Source organism: Lactuca saligna, chromosome 3, assembly GCF_052625555.1.
Source record: "Lactuca saligna cultivar CGN05327 chromosome 3, ASM5262555v1, whole genome shotgun sequence".
NCBI classification, from domain to species: domain Eukaryota; kingdom Viridiplantae; phylum Streptophyta; class Magnoliopsida; order Asterales; family Asteraceae; genus Lactuca; species Lactuca saligna.
In genome coordinates this window covers 47,233,106-47,246,738 of record NC_136419.1, presented here as the reverse complement: position 1 = coordinate 47,246,738, position 13,633 = coordinate 47,233,106, and the positions used below count along the sequence as shown (strand labels likewise).

The window sequence follows — 13,633 nt, the reverse complement described above, 5'->3', positions numbered from 1 at the left end:
TGCATACTAGGAGCATGGGACAAGTGTTGGAATTAAAATGCGAAGTTGATTACCCGAAACGACAAATAATGAGTAATCGATATGGTGATAAATAAAACGTATTTTGTTTATACTCAAAGGTTTGAGGCCATATGGGATTAGTATTATTCTTGTGTTTCACCTTGCATGTTTTGACTTCCAGAATAATTGAGTTTATTAAGAATAATCGAATTATTCAAACGGGCCACAGTCGTTCATATGTTGGAAGTAGATATGAATGAAGAATGTCGTGAATTGGTGTGTGGATTGTCTAGAAGAGTATTAGACATAAGCAAATGTTTGCTGCAACGTTCATAAGTGCTTATGAATATGATTTGAGCATTGGATTAAACCCACGCTCACTTGGATCACTCCATGAATTGTATCACGAGTGATTGGTGAGACGATAACATCTTATATTCTTGAAACCGAGATGTGTGAGTTGTATCTTGTGAATCGGTTGCACATTGATAATATGTAAACGCACCAGTAACTTGGTGTTATAAAACATATTGTTGTGTGTAATTCGGTGAGTGAGTGCAAGCAAGCATTGTATCAAAGTTTATCCGTTCCTTTTATCCAAAGTAGGATAAAAGCGATATCTTTGGGCCCCTCGATGGTTTAGTGATGACAAACGTAAATGCTCGGCCGGGCTAGGGCTAATTTGATTTGTTCAATTAGTCTGTCGTCATAAATCGGAAATCGAGAAGTAGTACAAAGAGAATGATTAGAAATCATGTCTCAGACGATATCTAGAATGGAGGAATATATGATCCCTTATCTAAGGACACACGTATCTGATATGATCAGAGTTGACAGCGGCTTTGGAAAGCTACGATTGCAGATCAGGATCTGAAGTCATACGCAGAATAGTTGTTAGACTTATCCAAGTGGGAGACTGTTGGATTAGTGTCTAAGTCCATAACTATTTTGGTATGTACTTGACCCGATGGTGCATGGTCCTTTTGGGTTGCCTTCACCAAAGCAACTTGATTGGAGAAATGAATAAAGAGAGAGAGGATAATATGATTTATTAATATGTTATAAGAATAATATATTAAAGGAGAAATCATATTTGTTTAATTAATATTGGTCAATAATTAATTAAGAATTAGTTTTGTGATCAAATGTAATTAATTAAACTAGAGGGACTGATTTGTAATTATGTGATAGTTACAAAATAAGGTAAGGATTACCTTATATATATGGTGAACGAATTTGAGGTGTAAATCCCTTAGAATTCGAGTATGATAAGGATTCAAGGATTATCTTATTGGTTGCTTAATGGATAATCAAGTAGATAAGGATAATGACTGAAACCCTATCTCTACACCTATATAAACACCCCTAGGGCCATGAATTCGTGTATCCCTTCCCAAGAGGTCCTAGATACGAATTCTAACCTCTCACCTCTCTCCTTATACCTTCTCCACTTGCTTATGGTGTTTGTAAGCCATTAGAGGAGTGACACTTGTGACTCTAAGCCTTCCAAAGTCAATACAAGGAGATTTGGGATTGTTATTGCTACATAACAATCAAGGTAACACTATAAACTTATTCTCATGTTAATATGATTATATGTATGCTAGAATTAGGGTTTATAGTCTTGGATTCAAAGCATGTACAATAGAGAAACCTAGATCCAAGCATTAGGGTTTGTATGAGCACATAGGATGTCTTATGACCAAAAACCCATCACCACCTTCTCTCACTTGTTGAGAAAGTTAAATCATCATTCTCCTTCCCTGATCCACACCTCTCTCAATTCCACTTGATCCTCATCATCGTAGTTAGACCTCTGTCACCACTATCCACCATCGTACATATATTGCTACACCTACACCAGTGATGCTTCTGTTTCTTCCGATGACAGTGATTCTAGATGAAATCTCACTCTATAACTTTAGGGTTTTTGTTATGAAAGATTTTATAAAAACCATTTTGAAATATTAGAACATATTCAAGATCTTGTTTTGAATTTTAGAGAATCAATGGGTATTTTAGGTTTGATTTGTTTCAAAACGGGTTCTGTTCTTGATGAGTTCAATTTAGGTGGGTCTACCAAAAATTTGGTTTAACTTGTCTTGAGTATGAAAGATAAATTAAACTCTAAATAATAAATTTTTCTGGTCACCGAAGAGATTAAGCATCAGAGAATATTTTTTCTAGGCATGATTTTTTGGGTTTGAACAGGTTTAATGTTTGGGTTTGAGCACATCGATTTCATGATTTATGGGCATGTGTTTGTGTTTGATGGTAGTGGTGGCGACAATGGCGTTTGATGTCGGAGGTGGTGGTGGTGTTTAACATTGAAAGTGGTGGTCATGGGGTTTGATTACAGAAGTGGTGGTATCGTTGGGAAGAAGGAGAAGGATGTGGGTGGTGGGACCATTATGTATTAATTATAAACTTTTTAAATAGATTAATAATAAACAAATAATAAATTAAATAAAAAAGAAATAAATATGGGCAATATAGTCTTTTGACCTCTGACAGGGACCAAAGACGCAACAAAATAAACTATAGGGATGGTCCGAGTACGAAAAATGTTAAGGACCAAACATGTAATTTTTGCCAAACCATAGGGACGATTTCAGTAATTTGTTCTAAATTTAATTGAATATTAGATCTTAAATTAAAAAACTCAAAAAGAATGAATGTGAAAGGTGGGGGAATGGAAATCAACGCGATTCTTATTGACGAAGACAAATTAATGGTGTTACCAACAACACGTCTCTATCTCATGTTCCTCCTATCCATAACAACATCAACTCCCCTTCCCCCGGCTAACTTTGACGCTACATCAATTGTTCATGACTTACTGACCGTTGCAAATCTACAATAATCGCAGATCTGAAATTCGTTCATTTCGACGGAATCATATCAAATTAGGTCTATATCCAATTATTCATCACAATGTGTTATGTATGTATGTGAATTTGAATAAAATATGGATTCAATGTCGATCCGTGTGCCCTACAAAAACCTCAGGAATGATGCAGACGCGGAGGTTGAAATAATGAAATTCGAAGAGGAAGCTAATCGACGCATGGAATCTGACACTTCTAATGAATTTCCCCATAGAATTGCCTCAAATTCTTCTTCTCCATCGCAAGGACCACCAACCAACAATTGTAGCTTAATTACGTTGATTTTGAGTTGTACTGTTGCCGCCGGTGTTCAATTTGGATGGGCCCTACAACTCTCGCTTCTAACACCTTACATTCAGGTTTTTTCTTTTTTCTTTTTTTTTTTTTTACTTTGGCAATTCGAATATTTCTCGCATGGAGTGTTAGTATGGTGTATGTAGTTACATTTATTTGTCTTCTCAAAGTAGTCATGTCGTTGAGAAAGTGTAGCTTGAGTGAATGTAGTTTTGGTGATTTGGAGCCCTTTAAACCAACAGTGATGAGTCCTTTTTTCTCTTCACTATACATTCTGGGGAGTTATGTTGGTATTTACTTAAACATTAGAATTTAGTGTTAACTTATAAAGATAAAAATGGTTGCAAGTAGATGGCATATGGAACTTGAGTATCTGGTTTTCAGGTGAGAGTGTAAGAATTCACTACATTCTATTCCTTGTCTACCAATCATGACTCTGACTTCTTTTAGATACAGTTGCTTCATGGATTCTTGCTTTAGTCTTTAAGTAGTTGGAAGCCTTCATGCTTGATATTTTTTGTCGGTAATTGATCACTAGATATACCTCTAATAGGAATAGACCTACTGTTTAATATTGCCTATGCGAATTTCTTCGTTTATCAATTGTGTATGAAGCTAAAAAGACCAGGCCTAATATGTAAATGCAGATAGTCAATTGTCAGTGTTCATGTTAGCATGTCGTGTTCTATTGTTGTTACTTTCTTATTGATTTGCATCTTTTATTTTCGATACAGACACTTGGAATAGGGCATGCATTCTCATCCTTTATCTGGCTTTGTGGTCCTATTACAGGTCTTGTGGTAAGTTATAATAATATCTTTTCACTTATCTGAATTTCATTTTAAAGTTCAGAAGTATGTCACTTCTTTATAACACATGAAGTTTTTTTTAACATGGTGGGTATGCAAATAACAAATATTGTTTATGTTGGTTATGTTGTATATTTAGCTAGTTCACAACTCTTTTTGTCTTATTACCATTTCTCCACCTCATGGCTATGAACCATTATTTAACTTAGGTATAGCTCTTTCATAAATAGTAACATTAACTTATATCCGAGTTCTTTTAAGGACTTAAACCTACAAGAAGTTTTAAAAGATAAGATGGAGTGCCCGTGTGAGAAGTGTTGGCAAAAGTAGAAAAAATGAGCGTGAGGTAATGGAATCTTTCCACCATAAGTTATTTGAGAATCTTTTGGAAAAATTTACAGTTAAAATTGATCTTTGGCTAAATGAGGAAATATGCATTATGCTATTTATGGATCGATAAAATGGAAGCACCAAACAATTGATCAATCATTACCCATCAACGTCTTGTTGGGGTTTTAGGTATTAATTGTTAAATCTCTTTGAGCATTTAAAAAAAGAAACATTGGCTTCTTGATTTAGTTGAAATTAGGAATATATATGAATAAGAGAGCACAAAAGTTGATAGTAATGTGCATTTATTTGAGAAATTTCAGTTGTAGTATACTTGCAACATCATAACACAACCTTGGATAGCTCTGAGAAGGTTCCTTTTCATCACTTTAATATCACTACTTTTTGCCTTAGGAAGTCACCACTTTACTTGCTTAATCATAAATGTTTTGTACATTTCACATCAATGGAAATTTAGTAACTTCAACTACTAGTCTATAGTTGTTCGCAATTCTTGTCAAAAGTAGTAGGAGAGGTATTTACATGATAGGAAGACTTATAGGGGTAGGCCTCTTTTAAGCAAGGTTGAGCTTTAGAGGAAGAGGAAGAAGATGTTGAGAGTGTAAAAAAAAAAAGCAACATTTTTCATATCCCAAAATGATTTCTTCTTACATTATTTAAAGTTGTAGGATGAAATAAAAAGAAATTAAATTGAAATGGAATAATAATAAAAACTCCTAATAACTTCATGTGATCTCATGATCTTGTGGTCCTTTCCAAAATTGGTCGTGTCCTCAGAGTTAATTTTGGGAAGGCATTTGATAAAATTAAGGGTGGTTTCCTACATTGTTTAAGATTCAGGAAGGTTAAACCATTTAACAATGATGTTGGAAGTGGTTTTGTTAGGATTGAGATTATAGAACTAAGGCAGTAGGTGAAGCATTTGTTCGCATCCCAACATTCGAATGAGGAGGGCCTGAATATTCAATAGGAAGTGAGAGATGTGAAACACTAGTTTTGTTAGGACTAAGATCACGAGGAATAACGTCAGATGAATTTGCATTGCCCAATGGCTCTATGCAATTAGGAAATATGAAAAACATAATGGACTTTAGCGATTGGTCATATATTCATATGCTGTGCGACATTCCCTACATGTTCTAGTACCTCAAAGGACCAATGAAATTGAGCTGAAAACTTTTGATTCTTATTTCCTATTAATGACCTATCCCTAAGGTCTTGGTTTGAGAAACACCTTCTCCCCCACTTCAAAGAATCATATTTTCGATGTTTGTCTGCCTCGTACTTTCATCTTTTAATGAGCAAGAATTAGATAAGTCCTTAATTTTTCCAACATGTTTATAGATGTCACTAGGGCCAAATGGGCACGGTAAACATCCCCCTGCCCTCGAAATCCCCCGTTTGCCCCAAAACCCCGTTTGTCCCAAAATTCTCCATATAGCCAAAGTTACCGTATTTCACCCATATTTATCTCGTTTAACATTACATACTATACTAATAGTTAAATAAAAAAAATATTAGACTATCGTTACTCTATTTTAATATTTATATGTTATAAATTAAAACTAGTGAAATATAGCATAATATTTTAAGGCCCCGTAGGGTATTTGAGACAAGACTCCCTTCCCCCTACCCTGATCCCAACCATGAAAACTTTTTAAAAAATGCACCCTGTGTGGAAACGGTCCAAATACTCATTCGTAATCATCTCCCATTATAACAAATAAGGCCCTCCCATCACGGAGCATTCAAAATTCCTAAATGATAGTGCAGTGACCTCCCTAGTATTTTATTATTTTTTACTTGTAACAACTTGATTACCCATTTTATGATACAATAATTCAATTACACATTGTTGAAAAAAAAAAACTTCATGCTTTGTTTGTACGTTCTTACGCTGAATTTTCTCTCCAACAAGTACGATGGGTTAATCTTTTATTAATCGGGTCATGAGTATGGGCTAGCGGGTCAATTTAGGATGATGTGGTAGAGTCAGCCTTGTTCAAGTAAAATGGGAGTAGAGAACGTGCATGGGAACATTGGATAGCATTGAACATTTCCAAAGGAGTTTTAGATTTTTTTGTAGTCTCTGTTATTTCTCTTAGCTATTTTAAGTTATGTCATGTTTTTGTGTTTAAGATGATACTTTGAGATTCCTTCTTTCCAGTTTTTGTGTTTAAGATGATACTTTGAAATTCCTTCCTTTCAGCTTTTCACTTTGCAAGCATTGAGGTAGTAATAAAGGGTGAACCATTTGACCGTATTAGTATCTTTTGTTCCATTCACTATTTTAGTATTCATCCCTCATAACCTACATTCGGTATTAGAGCCTAGGGATCATGAAAAAGTAGAAGGTTGGTTTTAAGAAAAGGTGTAGCCCGTCACTATAGGGCAGGAACATAATACAAACCTATCCATACCAAGACCGTATCATGCCATAAGCGTAAGTGTAGAACTCACTCCCAAAAGCTAGCTTATAGGAGGAGGGGACTCTTGAATTTATAAGCCACCAAATTAATTTACTTCGGCCTATGTGGAATCGTAACAATGCAGCAGGGAATCAGGTTTTGTTTTGAAGGGGATGTGATGTTATGATCACCTGTTGAAGTTTTGAAATCTGGTTACATCCTTGATCGAATTGTTTGTGTGATAAAGGGAGATTAATTAACTAAAGGTGTGGAAAAGATGAGTACAAGGAAATCAAAGCAAGTGTCTTTGAGTTTGGTTCGTGTTACAGGTGATAGAAGACAGTAAAGGTGGTGGTGACCTTGTTTTATTGATCGGTGGAAGAATCTCTCGGAATAGGCTTAATCGGCAAAACAATAATGTAATGGAGAAACAACATGGTGTAAACATTATGGCGGTGGAAGTTTAAATCAGATTGGCTTTGGATGTAGCAGAGGAAGGGAACGTGGATCCGAGAAAAGACTAGATCGTAATTAACGTATCCAATATGATGTCATGTTGCATGTTGCAGGTGTTGTAAATAATCAAAAAAGATTTAGAGATGACTTTGGATGTGATCAAGGTGGAGGTCGTGTGTCCGGGAAAGGTTAAGAATCAAGATGGTCCTAAGGTAATTAGACGTTGTTATGAGTGAAGGGTGTGAATAAACGATTAAGAAAGGTGATTGTTGACTTAATCGTTTATTTATTGTGTCGTGTGTACGAGTCAACAGGTAATGTAGGATGATGTGGCAGAGTCAAGCCTTGACCAAGTAAAATGGGAGTAAAGAGCATGTATGGGAACGTTAGATAGGGTTGAAAGTTTCCTAATGAGTTACTTGATTTTTTGCCGACTTTGTTATTTCTATTAGCTGTTGAATGATGTGTCATTTTTTTGTTTAAAGTGATACTTTGAAATTCCTTCTTTTCAGTTTTTCACTTCTTAGGAATCGCAATAGCAATAAATGGTGAACCACATTCGATTGCCTTAGTCTCTTGTTCTGTTCATCATTTTAATATTCACCCCTCATGACCTACAAAGTACCGGTGGCATTTCAAGATTGCAAACACAATTGCCATCAAGTCTAGCCATAAATGAGCTTTTTCCAAGCACTTGTACACCAACATTGGTTGTGCAAACTAATGGACACGCCATTTGCATTAGTTTTAGCAACAAATGGCTTTGTAAAAATAGGCAATGCGAGCACACAAGCTAAAGTCAAGACACTTTACAAAATTTCAATGGTCGTTTGTGCCTCTTTACTCCAATGCAAATCTGTGTTTCTTTGATAAACTTGTCTATAACCCTTAGAGTTATGTCCATACGCCATTTTAAACTTTCTATATTAGCCATTGCAACATGCTTTAAGCATAAAATGATCCATTGCTACCAAAATTTGCAAAATACATGACCTAAATTCCCAACCACTTCAATTCCCAAGTCACAATTTTATTTGCGTGCAAATGTCAATGCATCAACTGTCGAAGGATCGCATGCAAATGATTGCAATGTTCCTCCTCGAACTTACTGTACACAAGTATATCATCAAGATACCAAAAACTTGTAATGCCTTTCATGAGCTCAAAACATTGTTTTTTTGTACATCTTCCTTTCACATGCTAATTTGATGATACCTAATGCAACCAAATCCATGAAAAGGCACTTGTTACGTATCAACACTCTAAATACCACCCTCATGCTAATCTGATAGTTCATCAATTATTTAGCTCTATAAAACTCATCTAATAGTTCATCAATTATTTAGTTCCACACAACTCATCTAATAGTTCATCAATTATTTAGCTCCATACAACTCATCTGATAGTTCATCAATTATCACAATGGACCTTCACTCCATTCTTGTTTTTTCTATGTAAATGGTGAAAGTCATCATCTTAAAGGAATCTCCCATATTGGTTGTCCTATAAGTTTTGTGATTAACCAACATGAAATGATTTTGTCTTTCAGGTTCAACCTTGTGTTGGCATTTGGAGTGACAAATGCTCTTCAAAATATGGAAGAAGACGACCATTTATCTTAATTGGATCCCTCATGATATCACTTGCTGTGAGCGTTACATTACAAAATCCATCGATCTATCTACCTTTCTATATTAACCATATTTTATCTCCACTAAACTAGACTTTGCACTTTAGGTGATAATTATCGGGTTTTCTGCAGACATCGGGTACTTCTTCGGAGATACAAAAGAACATTGCAGGTTCCCTCTTTATATCCTCCTTAATATAGTTACAATAAATAAAATTAATATAATTATATACACTAGCTTTTAATTTATATTTATATATTGCAGCACATTCAAAGGTACTCGTACAAGAGCAGCTTTCGTGTTCATCTTAGGATTTTGGATGTTGGACCTTGCTAACAACACAGTTCAAGCAAGTTTCTTTTTTTTTTTTATCATTTATTTTTGTGCATTAACACATTTTTAACTATCACATTTTTTACATCCAAATAATTATCTTACTAATTCTAGGGCCCTGCCCGAGCTCTTCTCGCTGATTTAGCAGGTTATATTTACTACTATACCTTTCGTTAAACACTAAGGAAACATAATTTTTAAAATATCATCAAAAATAAAATAAAAAATACTAATATTTAAAATCCTTCCAATAGGCCCTGATCAAAGAAACTCAGCAAATGCTATATTTTGCTCATGGATGGCAATTGGAAACATTTTAGGGTTTTCATCTGGTGCTAGTGGAAATTGGCATAGGTAAACATTTTATTTACAATCAATGTCAATCAATAAAACTAAACATTTTTTTTTATATTTTTATTTTCTATATAATCTTAAATACTATAAGATTTATAACACAATTCCCATTTTCAGATGGTTCCCTTTCTTGACAAATAGAGCTTGTTGTGAGGCTTGTGGAAATCTAAAAGCAGCATTTTTAGTTGCAGTGGTGAGTTTTAATAACATCACACATCTTTTTTATACGAGACTTTTTCTTTTCTTTTTTAATATGAGACCTTTTTTTTGTTGGATTTTTTTTACACAGATTTTTCTCACGTTTTGCACAATGGTGACACTCTACTTTGCAAAAGAGGTTCCATTAGCACCAAAACAGCATCTTAGGTTATCAGACGCTATCCCTCTTGTCGAGGATCCACCGCACCATGACCATAGTCCCGACCACACCGAATCAAAACCCCGTAAAAACGCAGTTCACCACAAAGTAGGAAACATGCCCGAAAGTGTTTTCGAATTGGACACCAATGACAGAAACGCTGACTCAGCATCTAAAGATCAAGTCGAGACTTTTAGCGACAGTCCAGGAGCTGTCGTGGTCAACCTGTTGACCAGCTTACGCCATTTACCATTAGGAATGCACTCTGTCCTTCTCGTAATGGCCCTTACATGGGTAAGTTCAAATGTTCAATTCCAAAAAAAACTTATATATCATTACAAAATGGACTTATACATACATATGTATTTTTTTTGATGTGATTATGTGTACGTTTGCAGTTGTCGTGGTTTCCTTTTTTTCTTTTTGATACAGATTGGATGGGTAGAGAAGTGTATCATGGTGACCCAAAGGGGAGTGCTATTGAAATCAAAGCGTATGATGAAGGTGTAAGAGAAGGTGCATTTGGTTTGCTATTGAACTCAGTAAGACCTCAAAATAAAAATCAAACACCAATAATAATATAATATTACTTTTCAAAAAAAAAAATACTGAAATAATATATTGTGACAGGTGGTTCTTGGTATAAGTTCGTTTTTAATTGAGCCAATGTGTCAATGGATTGGTTCGAAGTATTTATGGGCAGTAAGCAATTTTATTGTGTTTGCTTGCATGGCGGGAACTGCGATTATTACTTTAATTTCTTTGGGGGAATCACAAGGGATCGGAGGAAATGAGGCAATCAAGAATGCTTCGTTGGTTGTGTTTGCCATTCTTGGCCTTCCTCTTGCTGTAAGTAATCGGAATGGAATCACAACAAAGGAATGGAATCACGCTAGATCTAATTAAATAACCGGCGTATATGTTTTTTGCAGATAACTTACAGTGTTCCCTTCTCTATGACAGCAGATCTAACCGCGGATACAGGAGGTGGCCAAGGTAATTAGTTTTATTTTTGAGTAAGTTACACGAATGGTCCCTATGGTTTAGGGTAATTTACGTGTTTGGTACCTAACTTAATTTTTTAACTCGGAAGGTCCCTACCTTTTGTTTTGTTACACGTTTGGTTCCGGTCTTACGTAAAAAAATTATTTTGCCATTGATTTTTTATTTTATTTAAATAAACACATCCCAACCCTACCCTTTTCACCTTACCTTACCCATCCCATTATTTTTCCGTATTTAAATAATAGTATTTTTAGGTAAGACAGAAACCAAACGCGTAACAAAAACAAATAATATGGACAACACGCTTAACAAAAACACATATTAGAGACTTTTTGAGTTGAAAAAATAAGTTAGGGACCAAGCAAACAAATTACCCCAAACCATAGGGACCATTTGTCTAATTTACTCTTAATTTTGAGTAAATTACACGAATGATCCATATGGTTTAGAATAATTTGCGTGTTTAGTCTCTAATTTATTATTTGAACTTGGAAGGTTTCCTACCATTTGTTTTTCTTATATGTTTGGTCTCCGTCTTGCTTAAAAAAATTATTTTGTCATTACTTTTTTAATTTATTTAAATAAACACACCCCATTTTCACCCCCCTCACCTTATCTTACTTACCCCATCATTTTTTTGTATTTAAATAATAATCTTTTTAGGTAAGACATGACCAAAGACGTAACAAAAACAAACAATAAGAACAAACCGTGTAACAAAACAAATAGTAGATACTTTTCGAGTTGAAAAAATCAGTTAGAGACCAAACGTGCAAATTACCCCAAACCATAGGGACCATTTGTGTAATTTACTCTTAATTTTGAGTAAATTTCACGAATGGTCCCTATGATTTAGGGTAATTTGTGTGTTTAGTCCCTAACTTATTTGTTTAACTCGGATTATCCCTACTATTTGTTTTTGTTACGTGTTTTGTCAATGTCTTACCTGAAGAAACTATTTTATCTCTTGATTTTTTAATTTCTTTAAATAAACACATCCCTCATCTTAGCTTATACTATCATTTTTCCATATTTAAATAATGGTTTTTTAGGTAAGATATATATCAAACGCGTAACAAAATCAAACAGTAAGAACAAAGCGTATAACGAAAACAAATAATAGGGACTTTCCGAGTTGAAAAAATAAATTAGGGACCAAACGTGCAAATCACCCCAAACCATAGAGACCATTCGTATAATTTACTCTTTAATTTTAAATTTTTAATTACTTCCTTAATTTTTGTTTAATATTTTTTGGTTTTGTTTGTAGGATTGGCAATTGGGGTTTTGAATCTTGCAATTGTAATACCACAGGTATTTCGATCACTTATGTGTAAACATTTTAACAAAAATAATAACAACAACAATAATATATAAAATTTGTATTTATAATAATGTTTAGATGATTGTATCACTTGGTGCGGGCCCATGGGACGCGTTATTTGGTGGAGGGAATGTCCCGGCGTTTGTTCTTGCTTCTGTAAGCGCTCTTGCTGCTGGGATTATCGCAACTTTAAAGCTTCCATCTCCAAACAATTCCTATAAACCAATAGGAGGCTTCCATTTTGGATGACAACATTAACATTTAACAATAACATTTTGTACAAAATTACACCTCACCAAAAAGAAATACAAGTCTTAACTCCTTTCTACACATAATTAGCCCCACATTTCATCTTCAAATTCACTCAATTTGTACCTTAAAAACACACGCACAAACACATGCTATAACGTATAGTTATATCTTTAGAAGAATCGATCTAATGCTTTTTTTTTTACCATATAAGTAGAATGAAGAAATACAGAATTTAAACAATCGTTCTTCTTGTATTAATCCTTTCTTAAAGTAGTAATCAACTTTAAAAAAAAAAAATTCTTAAAGGTGAAGATGAAAAGAATATATATTTAATAGGAACGGAAATATATTGTTGTAAGGGACTAAGGGAGTCTCCTCTTTTGAAGCAGTAATTGACAAGTCTGGACCAATAAATAATGTTGTAATGATTTGGATTTGCAGTGAGAGTTTGACATCATCTTCATGGTATTTAACGATGTTGTTATGTTATTATTATTATTGTTGAGTAAAAAAGGGATTTATGAAATTGATGAAAAAGATAGATATGATAGAGAAATGAATACAATGAACCAAAATCTGAAAAGCATCAAAGAAGTGATGGAGAGAGGAGAAGGCAAGTAGCAGAAAGCTTCCAAAATGGACAGAGTTAGTGATGGGCCTACCCTTAAATGGAAAACAAAATTAAAATTAATTTAAAATTACACGTTGCAGACATCAAGTGGTTCACAAGTCACAATCCTGATTACAAGAAAACACTGACGTTAACCAACGATACCCACATGGGAATCAGTTTTTTTATTTAATTAATCAATCATTTCAAATATATCCATCATCTTTTGTATTTTTATTTTCTTTTCGTACTAATCATAAGATATTTTTTTGTAAGACTTCAAAATTGTACAATTTATAAGTGATGTCTTGGCATAAGGGTCCATTGTATTTTAGATTCAACAATAAAAACAATTAGAGTTTGAAAATAAATTATATCAACTATTTTGACGTGTTATTATAAGATAAACTGATCATAATATGAAATTTTGTCAAAATTTAATGGTTTTAATGAAAATTTTAGATACTAAATATCCCACTAAAGTCACTAAACTATCGAAAAAATATTCTACTCTTAACACTTTTAGCATGTTATAAGAAGTCAAATTTGTTGATATAAAA

General features: G+C 34.1%; 1 protein-coding gene across 2 annotated transcripts; it reads left to right on the top strand.

Moving 5' to 3' along the window:
• The first annotated feature begins 2,788 nt into the window (after positions 1 to 2,788).
• LOC145036403 (sucrose transport protein SUC3-like) lies at positions 2,789 to 13,283 on the top strand. 2 transcript variants are annotated; one of them, XM_078984849.1, is made up of 15 exons: positions 2,789 to 2,910; positions 3,010 to 3,247; positions 3,917 to 3,982; positions 8,756 to 8,854; positions 8,944 to 9,008; positions 9,102 to 9,186; positions 9,285 to 9,318; positions 9,425 to 9,524; positions 9,642 to 9,717; positions 9,814 to 10,176; positions 10,281 to 10,424; positions 10,513 to 10,731; positions 10,815 to 10,878; positions 12,158 to 12,201; positions 12,290 to 13,283. In XM_078984849.1, the coding sequence occupies exons 2-15, from the start codon at positions 3,038 to 3,040 to the stop codon at positions 12,458 to 12,460; spliced, it is 1,740 nt and encodes a 579-aa protein (XP_078840975.1). In that variant the 5' UTR covers positions 2,789 to 2,910; positions 3,010 to 3,037; the 3' UTR covers positions 12,461 to 13,283. The 2 variants fall into 2 exon arrangements, with proteins under 2 accessions (XP_078840975.1, XP_078840974.1); XM_078984848.1 differs by having other exon boundaries at positions 2,794 to 3,247.
• The last annotated feature ends 350 nt before the right edge of the window (positions 13,284 to 13,633 follow it).